The sequence below is a fragment of the Haliotis cracherodii genome, unplaced genomic scaffold, assembly GCF_022045235.1.
Source record: "Haliotis cracherodii isolate W230 unplaced genomic scaffold, xgHalCrac1.p SCAF_2, whole genome shotgun sequence".
NCBI lineage: Eukaryota > Metazoa > Mollusca > Gastropoda > Lepetellida > Haliotidae > Haliotis > Haliotis cracherodii.
Window position 1 is genome coordinate 59401789 of NW_027266275.1, and position 19419 is coordinate 59421207.

General features: G+C 39.8%; 1 protein-coding gene across 2 annotated transcripts in view; it reads left to right on the forward strand.

The window, feature by feature from the left end:
- LOC139468302 (calcyphosin-like protein) overlaps window positions 1-19419 on the forward strand; it is an 82905-nt gene that overhangs the window by 44836 nt on the left and 18650 nt on the right. Inside the window, exon 1 of one of the 2 annotated variants that reach the window (XM_071250183.1) lies at window positions 5686-6854. The exons of the other annotated variant lie outside the window; for it this stretch is intronic. Within the exon in view, the coding sequence (XP_071106284.1) occupies window positions 6491-6854 (364 nt within the window). The 5' untranslated portion in view covers window positions 5686-6490. Of the gene's footprint in view, window positions 1-5685; window positions 6855-19419 lie in introns of those variants that run through there. 2 annotated transcript variants of the gene reach the window in all.

Sequence of the window (19419 nt, forward strand, 5' to 3'; positions counted from 1 at the left end):
AGAATGTCTTTATACTTTACGTTCGGGTAATAGCATGACATTAGTCGCCCGAAAGTCACAGTGGCGCCAGTGTGACTAATGTTTTATTTTCTTCTCGGATTAACGTGCATCCTAGCATTTATATATGCCCCCAAGACCGTTCACCGCATTCACCCATGAATGTTGATGTCGCCCATTTCAATGTGTAGGTGCACTCCCCAGAATACGTATCCATAAGAACAAGATTTGTTAACCATTTACAAAGAGTGAGTGAGTATGGTTTTACGCCGCTTTTAGCAATATTCCAGCAATATCACGGCGGGGGACACCAGACATGGCATTTACAAAGAATGATTTGAACGAGGACAGTGTTAACCATACACAAAGAATGATTTCGACGAGCACAGTGCTCCGTAATGACATGGCTAAAAGGTGAACAACCGCCCAAATGTTCTACTCCATGCTTCCAGCCTGGCTTCTTCACTTACATCTGTGACGGTCATGTAATGCTAAACTTATATTGTCAGTCTTACATACACGGTTACTCATTGCAAAAGGGATTCCGGGTCGGAAAGCCTAACTTGTTACAGGACGTGGACAACGGGTGGGTCCTTGGTTGGTTGGTTTGTTGGTTAACGCCGCACTCCAATATTCCAGCTATATGACGGCGGTCTGGACCAGACAATCCAGTGATTAATATCCTCAGCATCGATCCACGCAATAGGGATCCATGACATGCAACAACCAAGTCAGCGAGCCTGACCACCCGATCCCGTTAGTCGCATAGTCGCCTTTTACGGCAAGCATGGGTTGCTGAAGACCTACTCTCACCCGGATCTTCGCGGGTCACGTGGGTCCATGACCATGCTGTGAATCACGGGATGACTTGTCTACATTCAAACTGCCGGGCAAAAAAGTATACACCCCTGTGGTATGGTAGCTAAAATGTAACCAAAAAGAAGTAGTTATTCGATGGCGATGTATTTGATACAGGCATCGCAGTTTGCATTGTTTTTTTGCGACGTTTTTTAGCTTAGCAACATTATGATAACGTGGGTACTTTTCAAGTGTACACTTTCTTTTGACCGGCGGTTTATGTACAAATAAACAAACAAACATTACACGACGTGGTCCTATATTAGTGCCGTCAACGTATGATGATATACATGCTGAATCTATTTACATAAAGTACATTAAATTATTCGCACAATACATTTTCTGATCTAGATTCGTTTATATACAGGACGCCTTCATACAACTGGAGTATTGCTGAGTGCCACTTTAAACAAACAAACAAACAAACAAACAAACAAACAAAATATACAAAATATGACCTGTACATTGGTATAACGGTACATACACCAGAAAGAGAGATCGGGTTACCGACAGCACGCCGCGGGCCGGATGAGCTCTCATTTATTCTCCGTTACACAAACTCAACGTGATAAATGACTTTACCGTTTCGCTACCATCTGGTAGCAGGGTCGGAGAGACCTCCAGCAGTTAAACGTATGGTCTATGTCACATGTTGCCTTGGGGTCTTAGTCATGGTGATCAATTGTTACATAATACGCCATTTGCCATTTCGATTTTCATGCCCAACGTGCATTCTTTACATCAGTTTGTTTGCTTCAGAATAACTATGCTCAAAACAGCACAATAAAAGCAACTGAGTTAATACAGTACTTACATACAGCCAATTAATCCTAAATACTAATTAAAATAACTCAATTTTATCATTACAATCACTGATATCATGACACAAAACTGCGATGTACATGTACATGTGCACCTTTGTATCAAAGGTCAAGGTAGAATCAAAATCATCTTGCGCCCAGTATCTTATCTGCAAAATTTAAGAAATGAGCAAAACGTTTATATTATGATTAAGATATGTTCACATGAATGAGAACTACATGTATATTGTCTGAAACATCAAATACAAAGGTGGGGCGGTCGGGTAGCCGTGATATTGCTGGAATATTGCTAAAAGCGGCGTAAAACCACACTCTCACTCACTCACTCAAATATATAGGTTGAATATTGTGTGCAAAAAAAAAATGATTTGAGAGGTTTTTATGACGCTTCTTTAGATTCAGGACAATTCGTCAAAAATGAACGCAAGCGTCATCTGAAGTTCACGCAGAAAACAAAATGTGAAATGCTGGACTTCCTCATTGATAACAATTATGTTGAATTTGGAGACTTAGACATGACGAAGGCATCCCTGTTACGGCATACAGTTTGTATATTTTCGCCAGGCATATATTGTCCCCGGTGACAATATATTCCAATATTCATTGTCTCCAATCGTCACATATTATCGCCGGCGGCGATATATGCCGGGGATGCAGTGATTTGAAAGGCCATAGATATTATGTTATTAGATGACTCAGATATTGTTAAGGCGGACACCATTATGAAGATGATTACAATAGCCTTCATGTGCCCTCAGTGTTCGATTATTAGATGTTATTGCTACTTCTATGAGAATGGACATGATCTTAAAACTGTTTTATTTGGAAATACGAATTTAACTGAAGATATAGATATACGCCAAGAAATTTGTTATTTTATGAATTGGGTAGTGTTGGAATATAGTCTGATACACTAGTTATAAACTAGTGATATAAAGTGATATACTAGTCAGACATGTACAGACTGCTGCATAATTAGTTATCTGTAAAACTTAAGAATGTCTATGTCTATGTACATATTTATCTATGTGACACTTATTTGAATACCACTTCTATTTTGCTAAGCATGTTTATTAATTTATTCTATTCTGACGAATGCTGACAATATATGCCGTAACGATTCCCATGGGCACCTATTGATTAATCTGGTTCTTTATGCATATGAATCGGAAGTTCTGCTTGGACTGGCAAAATCAAAACAAGGCAATTTGGCCAAGAAGTTCAACTTAAGCTTTAGGTATATCGCTGATCTGATATTTTTCAATAAAGACCCTTTCCCTTGATTTACCCAGGTCTCAGGTGATTATATAATATGTTTGATTTTCAATGAAATATCTTAAATTAGTGATATTATATCTGAAAATTGTGCTGGCGCTTAGTCAGCACCCAAAGACAACTTAAACGTGGTTTTATTATTTGGAATATCATTGGATTTAAAACTTTTCAAAATTGAAAAAACAACAACCCCAAAACATTTCTCATAATACACAACTTATGGGTATCTTCATCTTCATTAATTTACGCAAAGTTACTAACCACAGATTACTTTTTTTAAAAACTGTTGCAGGAATAAGTTATCTATGAATATGCATGTACATAAAAAACAAATAATCATAAATATAATTTCTTTTTTCCTCATAAGTTTATGACCTCCTAACGAACAGTATCAGCTTATTTCACGCAATTCTGTTCCCAAAGGCGTTTAAGGTACGAAACATGTTTTCCGTTTGTCATGCGCAAAAAAACCCGAAAATCAATATATACACATTATCGATCCATGAACCCACATATCTGTATACCCATATGTACATTTACACACAGTACTTGTTCTTGTGTGCAGTCATAAATATGAACAATAACAGTTCACTCAATGCAGTAATTATTGTAACAAAATCTATGCTGTACACATTTAAAAGAAAACAAACGTCAAACCAATCTTTTTACTAATTCAAAAAGAAATACTTCGATATTATGAAACTACAAAATGTATTGCATATTCAAATTGTAATTATGCAAGTTTCCATGCCTTCTGGTTTCCTCTACGTGTATTATTTAGGAACTCTGTATAACTACGATATATGATCTGTCCATGCTACAAACATGCCAATAATGTCACAATAAATCCATGCACACTCTATGTATGATATTGAAATGTAAAATATGATGGAAAAATGAATAAAAAATAATTTAAAAAAATTAAAAATATATATTTCTTCATCGCTTCTAAGTAATTGGATTTTTTCACACGGTTTTTCCATTAGTGGAATTAAAACAGAGATTGTAACGTATGTCCAAGGAACAGGTTAGGTTAGGTAATTGTGTCCGTACCACTACCTCATCGCCAATAATCGAAATATACCCTGCTCATGTATTAGCACTAAACTCCGTCTGGTATTTTTCATGAATTCATGAGGCCACTCACAAATTCAAAGCTCATAACCATTAAAACACAGAGCATAGCTTGCTTTTGAACAACCTGTTTAGGCTCCACTCTACCTCACCCATAAATTAACCTTGATACACACTACTCAACGATCCTTACATGGCTCAAACAAACTCCATGCCTATCTTACTATCATCTCTAGATCTATGCCACGCACGTTCACTGATGTACAAAAAGCATGCATCTGGAACGTATAACCACCAACGACCATGAAAAGGATTCTGGCCTACATATCGTGTATGTTTGTTTGGAAAAGGTGTGTCGGGTATCTACTCTAAACAGGAAACAAATCGTTTCCTGCACTAAGAAAATCCTTCCTAGAAAAAAGTCTATTGACAGAACGATGTTGCATTATGTTTCGGTAAAAAGGAACATGACATACTGCTCTTGTTTATCATTCGTCTGAAAGCTCATCCAGCGAACAAACAAACCCGACGTATCTCGAAATGATTTAGAGCTCCAACTCTGTAACATTATTTATTAAACACAATTCAGACCGTCAATGGTAAACCTTTTGAAAGACCCCAAGGTTATTGCTTGAAAATAGATAACTGACTCAGGTACCAATACACAACATACTCCTAGCATCCGTAAGGTAAGGTGCCAGGTACAACTGATTTCTACTCGTACTGAGTCTTTGTATTGAATGTTCGCATGCGAAATGGTGCCAGCAATATCATTCTGTGATTTTGTGATTCATTCACCACGTATTTCATCGGGGTAATCTGAACATAAATCTTAACTCCAAACAGCATACATAGCTTTCAATGGGAAGCGTCTGTACACAGCGGCCTTGCCTTGATTGTGAGTGAGCGGCGCTTTCTCTATTAGGTTTCTACGGTAGACAGTGACTAGGACTAGGGTCTGTTACTTTGTAGACTGATCATTGCGAAGAATGGTACGCTGACCCGTCCTACGGATACCAACCTTACATTTCATATGTACCATGAAAACCAATTCATTGACGTCCTTTTATGTATGCAACAAAAAAAAATATTCATGAAAATTATTCCCGAAACAGTTGTCTTAACATTGTTAACATTATTATGAAAATAACGTTTTTTATTATCATGACAATATTTTTGTTGTCAACGGCATTTATCGATTCACATGATGTGTTTAATAAAATCTTCATTGTCAGAACTTTATTGCCGTGTAGGTACATTCTCCTATTCTGAAAACCTGGCCACTGCCCGCAAACTCATGAAGTCACAACCTTAGCAGTTGATATACCCATCCGACGGCCACATTGAGAATACACATAAAGCTCTATTGAAGGACATGTCTAATAAACCATGTGTAACAATATGACATTTCAATCAATGTGGCCAATAGCTCATTTCACCTGCCACTCAAACACGGTGCGTATAATGTCCAGGGTTAGTGACTTAGCCGCGTGCCTTTTGCATTTACATGAATGTACTATTCTGTACTTGTGGGCAAGCGCCTAGCGATTGCTCCTTTCCCCTAATCGATTGCTCGCTCCAGCACAAGACGGTCCAACTTTATTTACACGTTACCACAACAACCACGAATGCGCACGCTTTTCACAATTATGATGTCATGCCATTGACAGGGCAGTCAGCTGGCCACATTTATGTGTAATTCATTGGTCGTGGTCTTGTGTATATGTTTGTGGAATCTGCGTGTTATCCATGTTATCAACGTAAACCATAGTGTGTATTGGATACTTGTTCTGCTCAGCTTCCTCCAGGCAAACAGGTGAACTATTGTTCTGATTCAAGACTATAAGTCTGTGCGTGGAGTCTCACGGGGGTATGTGCAAGGCTGTATCAGGAGGCACTGGCTAATGACTGTTCAATATGGTTTCTATCATTGATCGGTTCGTGGCATTTAAGACAAGCAGGTTCCAAGGTTGCACAATCGTCATTGGAAATTAGGCAATCATCTCTCCTTATCAAGAAGACATCCAACTCACGACACAGCAATCTCCACCGATCTGGGAGCTGCGTATGCAAAGTTGAAACCCACGCCTTCTAATGAGTGAGAGGCGGAACTAAACTTCATATTCAGAAAAGTTACATCCCGTGAAGTTATATCTGACAAGGGGGCTTCATCCTAGGACAGGACCTTTCAAGCTGACAGCCTACTGCAAAAACGTACGTTTGTTAAAAAGTTGTCGTTGGTGCTGAGAGACTGGAAGAACGGTGAGGTAAAAACTAACCTGTTCACTTTGCCATATCAGGCAGTTGAAAACCCCAGCTGCTCGACATATAAAATCATTTAAAACTAGCATCTGGGAGCCCTACGTCTCCCAGTGAGCCTGACGAAGCAAACGAGCGTGGAGTAAATCCATAAGTGTGTAAACAATCTCTCTACCCTCTCGCCAAAGGCCCTCACAGTGGATAACATGGAACCGCGGGGTGAGGCTCTGCTATCCAAGCTCCGAGAGCAGTGCCTCAGTATTAAGGGATGTGGGGGAATCAAACAACTTTCCAGCTTCTTCCGAAAGATGGACGCAGACTTTTCCAAGAAAATATGTTTCAAGGAATTCGCAGACGGTGTCAAACGGTACGGACTATATATGGGCGAGTCAGATTTGCAACTTCTATTCAAACTATTCGACCGCGATGGTAACGGTTCAATTGACTTTCACGAGTTTGTGAACCAGTTAAGAACCCCCATGACGGAGCCACGTGTAAGCGTCATCAATGAAGCGTTTGACAAGCTAGATGTCAACCAAGACGGTGTATTGAAGTTGGACGATCTCAGAGGTGAGATTCATACACATTCCTCAACACTGTAATCTGAAAAGGTTAACCCTATGAGAGCTAATTGTGGAAATCTGTAGAACTAACTATTCTATTTAACAGTTTGTAGAGTATTCATATTAGTATCTACAACTTGTTCCCTAGAGATATTGTCATACGTAATGTGTCGATATTACAATGGAATGCACTTTAAAAAAAAAGTTCTTCTTTTCACTAATGGTTGTCAGCTGTGCATCGCAGCAGAATGAGCTGGAAGTATTCTTATAACAAACTGAGTAGTATAATAATGACGTGTTGTCGCAGCTTAATCCGACCTTAGACAGGACTACATTTCATGAATACACTCAAGTGGTAGTACGTACATCTGATATTTCATAGTCGACCGAGGGACAGCTTTCCAAACTTGATGAAGAAGCCTCTTTAGGCTACAGTGCTTTGGTTATGTTACAGGAAACTTTTGCCTCTGTTTATTGCTAAGGGCATAATGATAGCAATTTCCTCACACGTTTACGTTTGGCACGAGGCCCATGCTTAACCGAAATTGAAGATTGGGGACGTTGCGGTCTGCGGTCAGCATGAAGCTGCCATGGCGACAGAATAAATAGACTTAAACACGCTTGGGAGTGTGTGTGCAATTAAGCAATACCTTTGTATGAAATATTAACAATAGTTTGGGAAATGCTAGCTGCATATTTGCTATGCGCATCATCATGAGCTTTATATTGTGGGTAATTGTATTTTCCATATCCAGTTAACGTTGATCAGACCCTGAATGAAAACGAGAATACGTTCTGTACTTGGTATTAGTTAGGGTCAAATTACGGAATGTGAATAATGAAATATTGGTTAAGTTTATTCACAATATTAAAGCCGTGTTTGTGTTAATTACAAATCTTCATTATTAAAATAAGCACATTCATACATTTTTTATAAAGCACTAAAACACACTACAAATGCTTTATCCAAGTGTAACGTGCACGTGGTATTCCAATACCAAAAACTACGTTTATAACGAACACGCTTATAAAAAACTGACGGATATAACGAACTGTTTTGGTCCCGTCTGTTTGCTGTATATATGTTGTAAATGTGCTTATAACGAACTGCGGTTATAACGAACTAAATTTAGTGGTCCCCTTGAGTTTGTTATAACCGTAGTTTACTGTAATTCCCCAGAGAGTGGTGTTAACTATACGCCAAAGTAAACCTTTATGGTGATTAGCATAATGTTTGGCATTTGCAGGACACATCACAGGTAATTCATACATAGTAATTTATCATCCGGTTTGTCGTATGTATGATTGTGTATAAAGATGCTGAGATTCAGCGAAATAAAAACCAAACGCTGGCAGCACATGGTCCGTCTTGCCGGTGCAATACAGAACCTAGTTAATTACTTGGCTGAGATGATAAGATTGATTTCATATTAGCTTCATCTTGGAGGAATTAATTAAGACATCCATTATCAACTGCATGTATGTTTGGGGTAAAAGCCTGTATGCGTTTAATGTGTTGATGTATCTCTGATATTGGAGAAATGTGTTATGTCATACAAACCTCGGACCTGACTGCACGATGAGGTTGAATTACCAACGCCTTTTTTATGTGCGAATGATAGTGGCGCCATCTTGATTACGATGAGACTTGCGATGAAGAAAGTGTGCTGATTGTGTCAATTTTCATTTTCTGCCTGCGTTCATGGTCCTCGCATATGTCATACGATAAGTACTAAGCTAATGCATTCTTCCTGCGAAATGCAACACTATGTAACAATAGTAGGGTTGGTTCATAATGATGTATTCATTCTTATTTCTTTCCCGTATGGCACTGCTCTTTAGAAATTAGATCACTCCAGATGTTAACTCGCTACAAGGAAACTCCGATGGCTGGAGTTGTATTTTTACCAGGGAGGTGATAACGTCACACTAGATGTTATCAGAACCTAAATTGTACCTTGTCATTGTTTGCCAATGCAACTTTTTGAATATTCTTTATATTTATTAAAGTACTTTACAACGAAAGAAAGTTATATATTTTCTCGGGGCTTGCATCTTTCTATTTCCGACAATTCATTCATTCATTGGTCGGTCGCTAACTGTTGATGGGTACACCAGAAGGCCCTGCTCCGTATTTACAGTTCCCCAAGGAAGTCGTTCTGAGAATAAACATACCAATCGAGAATGTCAATAGAACCAAGAGCTATGACCTCTACGGTTCGACTCAAGCTTTCAACGACGAACTTCAATCTCCCTGCTGATTCCTGCAAACAATTGATTGCACTTTCCACAGTTGTGCCCTAGACACAATTAACACCTATGTGTTTACACAGTCAAAGGTGTTTCATATTCCTGTCACAATAGGCCTAATTTATATCCAATGAAACGAACTGAACGGGGTAACAATAGCAACACTGAATGTGGTTCTGAACATGAAGAAACATGTTTTAAACAATGGTAATGTCAGGGGACAAAGATATAGACGTTTGGTTTGTGAAGTTCAACAAGAGAAGGACCTAATTGTTACATGATCTAAAATCATTGTTGCTAAGTCCTGAATTGTATCTTAAAATTTGAAAGTTTCTAAGGCAACACAGATTCAGAATGATGTATTAGTCGCTGATGTAAGTTGCCTGGTTATTATTTGGGAACACTCGTACTGGTATATGTACATAACACTGGATGTGTTTGAATTCTTCTCAACGTCGGTCATAGCATCTCGTCCTTGGGGTGTGGGGTAGCATTGCGTGAAAGGGGGTATGTCCTGCTGATGAGGTGCTGATTTTGTATCCAACTAAGACATTGTCTGTATGTAATTAGGTTAATCGTTAACTGCTGGTTGATATTATGATACATGGTTTGAGTTTACGGACAAACAGCGACATTGAATATTGTTCAACCACATTTTGTTGGAAATCCAGTTGAGTCATATCTCCTGTAAAGCGTTCGCATCACACCAAAGGCCAAGGTTCGATTCACTGAATGTGCGAAGACCGTTAGTGGTGTCCTTTGCATTGCTGTGATATTGCTGCAACAGGATACAACCCCCTTCCCTCATTTAGGCATGTATTGCGCATAGGATAGGAATAACCTAGTTCATAAAACGTTATGTGCACTTATGCAAATATCACTTCACGCGCACCAGTATAGTGTTTCAATCACCCGGACGGCATTGTCGACGTTTTTCGAATCTTAATGATACATGAGGTTGGAATGACGTCACAATAGAAACGACGTCATAGCTGAAATTTGTTAACGTCATTCGTCAATGTGGTTTTCCAAGATTGCGGTTATGATTAGTGCATTTTTTTAAAAAGGGAGTTCAATAGGATTCAGAAATTATTACACTCGCATATATGTCATATTGATTTAACGAAACTCATGTAAGAAATCATGTATTCTTATTGATTATAAATAAACCCAAATATATCGTATGAATCAGAACATAGAAACAGCATGTATTCCCCGTCATCACAGCTGGTTGTAATGTACACTGATGCATTAGTGTAGAATTAGTCATGTGAAGATGATCATGATGAAATGAGGTGATATGATGTCCAATACCTGATCACTATCGATGAAACGTTAGATGTCTTTGGCGAAGGAACAGTTCGTCATTGGAAACAACACACCACACACAATTGAAAGTATATTGGACGAGCGGAAGATCGAGCTTGAGCACCAAAGGCAATCAATTAATTGTCCATAAAAGTATGTGAACTGTTAAAAAAATCAATTCTTCTGTTGTGGTCCCTGGGGCTGTGACCACATTCCAAGATCTATAGCGTGCTCCAGAGAATTGCAAAGGTGGTATCATGATACCGGAACATCACGAAGGTACACGAATCGCGCAATAATTATCCAGTCTTTTTTATCAACTTTCATAGAATGCCCCTTGCAGTATCTGTCTTATTGAATTGGGCTTCACAGAATCTTCCCCAATGTCCATTAATTATTCGTACCTAGTAAAATAACAGTCCGCCCATGTCATTTGTTCATGCACTGTCTTTGAGCAGACAAAGAGTTGGAACATCATTTTGCGATAAGCCTCTGGCAGGAAGGAATGCTATTGATCTATGCTGTGGTCACAACTGCAGCATGGTTCATATCTAATATTGGTACAACACCTTCGGCATTTGCACATGATGTTTCTACCGATATGTCAACTCGCACCGACCTTAAAAGGAAAACATAAATTAATGCATGTTTTCTTTCAAGCATCTTTATCAAGGTTAACGTTGCAATCAATTCCTGAAGAGTTATAAAAAAATGCATGTTTGATCATTGTGTTTTTTCTCACTCTTCTCGGTACCAAGGTGAATTCTGATTCTTTGAAATATCATTAAGAATCTAGCAGTTGTTCTCTGAAACGAACACCAAACTCTCCGGAGGCCATTGCATTATTTAAGGTAACGGGCAATTGGAAAGCTAAACATAGCCACTGTTGATGAATACCACTACACCAGAAGCTAGGCATGCCAGGTTCTCGAGATGACACAGTGTTCTCTGTCCCAGCTTGATTCTATAGAAAAAATCATTAACCGGGAATATAGTATATATGCTCGTGAACACAAAAATGCCATTAGCTCTCATTTTGTGCAGTTACGATAAAGAATTTCGGTTGCGTTTTAGCGCTAGCTTTAGGAAGGAAGGTTCTGTTTGCAAATAAATTTATGAAAAAGTAGGGTTTCATTGTACATTCATAATGGATAAATTTATGATCAATCTGAATGTCTCCAGTTCAGTCAAAAGAGGGAATTGCCAATAATCAACTGACAATACGCATGGCAATTAATATGAAAAAGATGACAAGATACAGGCATGGTATTAAGGCCATGAATGGCCTAATCTATCTATCTATCTATCTATCTATCTATCCATCTATCTATCTATCAAGTAACATTTACATTATCTGAGTGAGTGAGTGAATATACTTTTACGCCGCTTTTAGCAATGATCCAGCAATATCACGGCGGGGGACACCAGAAATGGGCTTCACACATTGTACCCATGTCGGGAATCGAACCAGGGTCTTCGGCGTGAAGAGCGAAAACTTTAACCACAAGGCTACCCAACCGCCCCTTACATTATCTGAAGGTGTAACTTCTTATAACGACGCAAAACAACATTCACCTATACACTAATATAGGTGACATCACCGTTCTATATTTTACCTTAAATGGCCTAAACTTGATCACATTCTTTAAATAGACAAATATATGTCTTGAAGAGAGAATTCGTGAAAAGTTAAAAAAGAATATTTTTTTATTAAAATAGATTTTGTGGTACACAAGTACATTTAATAAAGTCAACATAGCACTTGTCTGTGCTTTTAATCACAGTAAGTGTTAAGCTATTCTTAGATTTAAAACCATCCTGCTTTGTTCACATCCACGCTAAAAACGATTTGAAGAAACACGGCAATGATATTTCGCCCACGGAGGGATCTCACTCCGACATGTTTAATGGTCCGTCGACATCACATAACATTTCAGTCAAATTTGGCTTCGAAAATCGATAGCGCAATATGGACTCACTACATATGGCACTAGGTGCAGAGCTTATCAAACCGGCATTGACATGATGCGCATATTGTAATTGGCATCTGATTCCTTTCCTGAAACCACACGCAGCTTTATCGATGGGACTCTTGAATTGCGAAAGAATACGAATCAAAATAGTCTTGTACCAAACTCGGCGAGTGCAGAAAATTGCATAACAATTTATTGAACATATTTTGTCCGCAGAAATGTATGAATAACACTGGTTCGTTTAAAAGCTAGACCTTGCACATGTTTTTTTAAAAGAACGCAGCATCTGACTTGTCTTCTTAACAATTATCACTTAAAATTCGAAAACTTATTTTCATTGCATTTTTTTTCACTTGGTGTTCCTATAAAAATGGAACCCGAGTCCCCAAAACACGTAAATGAAAAAGGTGTATCGATACGAATGATGTAAAAAAACATGACACGTGTATGCAGCATGTAACCGAAGGTCAAGGGAACTATTGATATCAGACGATGTGATTCTATAACGTTAGCGATACTACTAACGGCGAAGGACGTCTCAGGAAGTGTTAATACGTAAGACTTTGGCTACGTAAGGCTACGTAAGGCTTTGAGAATCATTGCGGTAGACATCAGATTTACAGCCGATAAGGAATTGAGTGAGTGAGTGAGTTGGGTTTAACACCACAGTGTTACTTGTGGGTTTATCTATGTATAGAAAGATTAACAGTATTCCAGTTATATCGCGGCGTGTCAGCTTAATGTGGGAGGAAAGCCCGAAGTGATGCAGGTCTCAGACGTTTACCACTTCGGTGAAACCCACGACCACGGGTATGGTGCTGACAAACCTAGAAACATAATTGGGGCGAACCGGGATTCGAACCCACAATCATAGGTTTCTGGCGTGCCACAGCAGTTTCTGCACAGCGAATCGCGGCGCCTTAGACGACTGGGCTACCCGTGCCCCCTCTGGAATTGAGGGTAAGATGGGTATCATATAGAGCTTGGCATCAGCTATAGTATGGCTTGTTCGCATTATAAACCGTCCTGGCTTCACCAAATGTCCTCACACAGACTGGATCACTGGATTACCTGTCAAAGCGACGTTAAAACAACACTCTTTATACATAGATAAACTTGAAATTGCTCACAACTTTCAGACATATTCCAGAAATATTGGGGACACAATGGGCTTCACATAATTTCACTTATGTTGGGAGTGGGGAATCGAACTGGGGCCTCTGCCTTGCCCAGCAAATGCTCTAACCTCTGGGCTAACTTATCCACACCTGATGCGTGTAATATGTTATAACTTTTAGGAAGTGTATACTAAAAGGGGAGAAAGGGACCAACTGCTACTGGGGAGAGGAGGGTTGGGGGGGGGGGGGGGGCTCTCACTTGCTCTTAATATGTCCATTGTAACTAGATTTAGCTTTATCCCCTATCCCAGAATGCGTGAACATCAAATCGAGCATAATGTAATCTCAATCACACGCGCATTAAACATATTTTTTAGCAAAGGCTGTAAATGTCTTCAAAATGTCAGAATCAATGCTAAAACTGATATCCGAACATCACACGAAGATTCCATCTAAACATAATACTTGCACAAGGCGCTTGGCTGCGACAAACGTGTCAATGTCCAAATGCCATTTTTTTATGCTTTCGGTGATTTTAGTAATACCCTTGCTGCTACCAAATTAAGTACGAATGGACGGATTCACGTGGGAATTAGAATTTGTTTATTCTACTTCCTCCTTTTAGGAACGTGAGTATTTTCGGCATTTATTACGTTTTACAAAACTCCTGGGAATCAGGGAAGGGCAATGCTGTAACAAATAGTCTTAACGACACCTACCCACAAGTAATTGTATAGTGACAGTTGCAGATTTCCACAATTGCATTTGAAGGGGTCCATTTGTTCATGTTTCCGAAAGTGTTAATGGCGACTAAGCATGGTGCTCGTGTTTTTGGTGATGAAACAAATCCGACCATGTTGTATTTTTTATATAATTTGTCAGGTTCTAGGCGTCTTTGACACATGTCCATCTGATTCAGCAAGTGTACGGCCATGAAGAGGCCGCCTGTAAATCGAGTCAATATCACGTTAAAAACATGATCTACGTCCCACGTCGGGTCACGATGACATACAGCCAATCAAATCACAGAGCATGGTCACTCAATCATTATTAGCATGTTACTTCAACCATGAGGCATTAGGGACCTATAACGACATGGAATCCCCACAGGGTCAAATGCAAGGAACACTTACGGGAAATGTACTCTGTACTAATATTCTGGCAGAGATAAACCAGATAGGCAGTACACATGCCACGAAATGCAATCTTGTTAGTGGAATATCCAAATTCTGTTCCTGCGCCACACTTGAGTTACTTCAGTTGCTAAGTTACCTGGATCATTTGCTCTTCTTCACAGCAGGATGAAGACGTGGCTGGGGGACGGGGGCGGGGGGATGGGGGTGGTGGGATACAATTTGTACGTTCTATTAAATGGTCTTTTGGCAGGGCGTCCGCCCTGAGAGCGGAAATCCGAGGTTCGATCCCCGGCCGCGTCTTACCAAAAGACGTTAAAAGTTGTTACTTGTTGTTACCCTGTCTAGCCCTCGGCATTAAGGGGCTAAAACAAGGACTGGTCGGCTCGGAGTCAGTATACTGTGTCTGAGGGGGGTATTCATGTGAAACTGTGGCATGGTATCTCAGTGGGCTAACACTATAAATTGGCATCAGTCAGGATTAGAATATGTAGCTACATACTAACACGTGCATGCACGTCGCTATATAAGTGCAATAATCTTAGACGCGACGTTAAAACCCATTTCACCTCACCTCACCTTAATTCAAGGTTATTTCACACAACGGGATCCAGCCGTACCAGTCTCACCCGCCATTCACACAATTTGCTTAAATAAGCAAGTATTTATCGCCTTAATTCATATAACCCTAACCATGTTAATGCACTTCATACACGAGTGCTTTTAAAATTGACGTAAGAGGCATAATTGCGGTGAAAATTATAATTATATATTGACCACTGAAGATCAGTGATGTCACGAGGTGTTTGCGAAACGGGTAAACATGTCCTGCTCCGCCGGTAGAACCCGCCATAATTTGGGACGCACATTACACACGAGACCAGTGGCTTGTGACACATGTTCTAAAACATTGCCTCTCTTCCAATTCCGTCATGTGCTGTAGAACAGAAATCTTCGATGGGAATTTCCTTAAATAAGACAATTCATTGAACGCTTACTGAACATTTCTCCGATCAACTAAAGTGTGACAACATCGCGACTGGTTATGTATGACAGTGCATGCTTCCTGATGACAGCCTCATGTCAATAGAATTTATCGATTCTAATCTGCTTGTATTTGTCGTGTGGCGGTATAAAGAACCATGTTCTTATACGAAAGTGTACAAACGGATACATGTATTAATAAGGTACATGTATATTTGTCAATGCTAGTTTGTGTTAGGACCGTTCTCCGATTCGAACATAAGGCTACCCAACACTTTCTTGACAAAGTTTCCTCAGTATGAGGTTACACCTTTTCATGTTGGAAGCAATCACAGCATGGAGCTGAAAGCGGATCGAAATTGTACGAATCTGTCCTTTTGAATTCAAAACCATCCAATTTCCAATTCCGGCACTTGAACCCCCTACACCGTAACGATCTCAACGATTTGCTGCAGCAATCTCTGGAAATAATCAGTTCAGTTACGTGGACGATGGGGCATAATGAGACCCACTTCAGTTTACACGTTCATGTCAAGGTGGAATTATATGAAATCTTGGCAATTGTTTAATCAATAGATCAGGACCGTAACACGCATCCCATATTACCCTAATCATATTAAGGAAACCATATATCCACAAGATAATGATGTGCTCACGACATATTCGCTTTTGTCATCTAATTTGTTGACAGACGCCTTCGCTACAAGGCGTGCACTACCATGCCCTTTCCTTCACCCTGACACATGCTGGCAATGCTCCTTCCTCTAATGATTTTGTCATGCAATTAGACGTCAGAAACATGATGCTTTTCTCGTGCACGTTACGTATAAGTAGCATGTAGAACTCATTAGTCTTTCACAGACCAAACTCCGTTTTTCATGACACCCTAACACGTGGTGGACCATGTGTGTCCACACCCATAAATGAGTGCATTGAGTGAGCATCATGCAGTGAATTGATGTAATATAAAAGATCACGATTAACTATTCTAATGGAATATGTTATACAAACTGAAGTATTTAATTCACATTATTGTCAAGAATTATTATATCATCATGTTAGGTCGTCGTTGATATTTGTTTAGATCAAGCAATCTCGTGTTTATTATTTTAAGCTTATTTTTGAAAGGTGGCGGTCGTTAGGTAGAGAAATCAAGTCTTCCTTTCTTTAGCAGGCTATCGCCTCACTGCAATTAAACGTGGTGCAGAGACTTAACACTGCAAAGAATGCTATGCGAAATATTTAACAAATGCTGAGACTCCACACATACCGAGTATTTATAATTTGTACGTGCAATTCGTGCCTTACACGCTGTCTGGACTTCTGGACTGTCTGCTATAGACCACGAGTTGGCACATAGTGATCGCGTAGGGCATTGGTCATACACAAGGTAACGCACTGACATATAAGAGATGTATGTTCTACACGGTTGCACACACTGACAACTAAGAGATGGATGTCCTACACGGGGTCACACACTGACAACAAAGAGATGTATGTCCTACACGGGACACACACTGACAACAAAGAGATGTTTGTCCTATACGGGGACACACACTGACAACTGAGAGATGTATGTCCTATACGGGGATACACACTGACAACAAAGAGATGTATGTCCTACACGGGACACACATTGACAACAAAGAGATGTATGTCCTATCCGGGGACACACACTGACAACTAAGAGATGTATGTCCTACAAGGGACACACACTGACAACTAAGAGATGTATGTCCTACATGGAGACACACACTGACAATTGAGAGATGTATGTCCTACACGGAGACACACACTGACAACTGGGAGATGTATGTCCTACACGGGACACACACTGACAACTGGGAGATGTATGTCCTACACGGGACACACACTGACAACAAAGAGATGTATGTCCTATACGGGGACACACACTGACAACTAAGAGATGCATGTCCTACACGGGACACACACTGACAACAAAGAGATGTATGTCCTATACGGGGACACACACTGACAACTAAGAGATGCATGTCCTACACGGGACACACACTGACAATTGAGAGATGTATGTCCTATACGGAGACACACACTGACAACTAAGAGATGTATGTCCTACACGGGACACACACTGACAACAAAGAGATGTATGTCCTACACGGGACACACACTGACAACAAAGAGATGTATGTCCTATACGGGGACACACACTGACAACTAAGAGATGCATGTCCTACATGGAGACACACACTGACAACTGGGATATGCATGTCCTACACGGGACACACACTGACAACAAAGAGATGTATGTCCTATACGGGGACACACACTGACAACTAAGAGATGCATGTCCGACACGGGGACACACACTGACAACTAAGAGATGTATGTCCTACACGGAGACACACACTGACAACAAAGAGATGTATGTCCTACACGGAGACACACACTGACAATTGAGAGATGTATGTCCTATACGGAGACACACACTGACAACTAAGAGATGTATGTCCTACACGGGACACACACTGACAATTAAGAGATGTATGTCCTATACGGAGACACACACTGACAACAAAGAGATGTATGTCCTACACGGGACACACACTGACAACAAAGAGATGCATGTCCTACACGGGGACACACACTGACAACAAAGAGATGTATGTCCTATACGGGGACGCACACTGTCAACTAAGAGATGTATGTCCTACACGGGACACACACTGACAACAAAGAGATGTATTTCCTACACGGGGACACACACTGACAACTGAGAGACGCAAGTCCTACACGGGGATACACACTGAGAACTATGTGTACCAATATAATGTGTTAGTTATTAATTGATTTAGAGTGATTAATTAGTGATTTCACAATTTATTTTCTAACGTACCGATTTTTTAAATTAAATTTCGCGTTGTACCTTGGGAATCAACACGTGACACTAGTACTCATTAAGATAACAAAAGCATCAAGGGCTTATGTCAGTTGTAATGACAAAAGATATTTTCAAATATGTTCAACGAATCAGGGACGTGAACTATTTGTTAACGGTTGAGCTATTCCTGTAAACATTTCTATTTTGTTGGATTGTATTTCTATACCGCTACAATACCCAAAGAACATTCTTTCGAAATCCATGTGTTTTAAGTGTCCCCAGTGACCATTAATTTTCGCTGATAACAGTGTTTCCTACTTTTCTCAAATTAGATAACCATCAAGGGGAGGACACATTGCACTGTATCTACATTAAGGAAATGTCAGAAGTTTAAGGAATAACGTTCTTTGATTCGGCAACACTTCAAACACACAGCCAAATGTCAGTCGTTAAAGATTCTATACTGAACCCGACTCTTTGATATTCTTTAAGGAGACCTGGGTTGTACAGACGCTCACATTCGTGTGTTTATAAGATCTGGATCTGCAGTGACCTTCGTTCAGAGAAAATCGCATGAGAGTGCTTTGAAATCAGGTTGCTTCCTGTAGAGTTTATACGCGGGATGTTGTTTTGCAATCCATATACTTCCTCCAAACTTTAGACTCTTATAAACAATCGGATATCCTAATGCATACAGTGGCGATATGTTTATTAACACCATAACCAATCTGCAACGTTCCAGTCATGGCCAAAAAAGGTAATGGTTCCCCACAAATGACGTTGAAATACATTCATGTTTAGAATTTAAAGTTTAAAATTTCATCAGGTAAATGCAACAATTATATACATCACAGTTTGGCACTAGCTTCGTTTTCGCATTCCACGGATCAGTCTCCCAAATGGATATTGGGGGATATTTTCCACTCATCTTGTCAAGGTTCAGCGT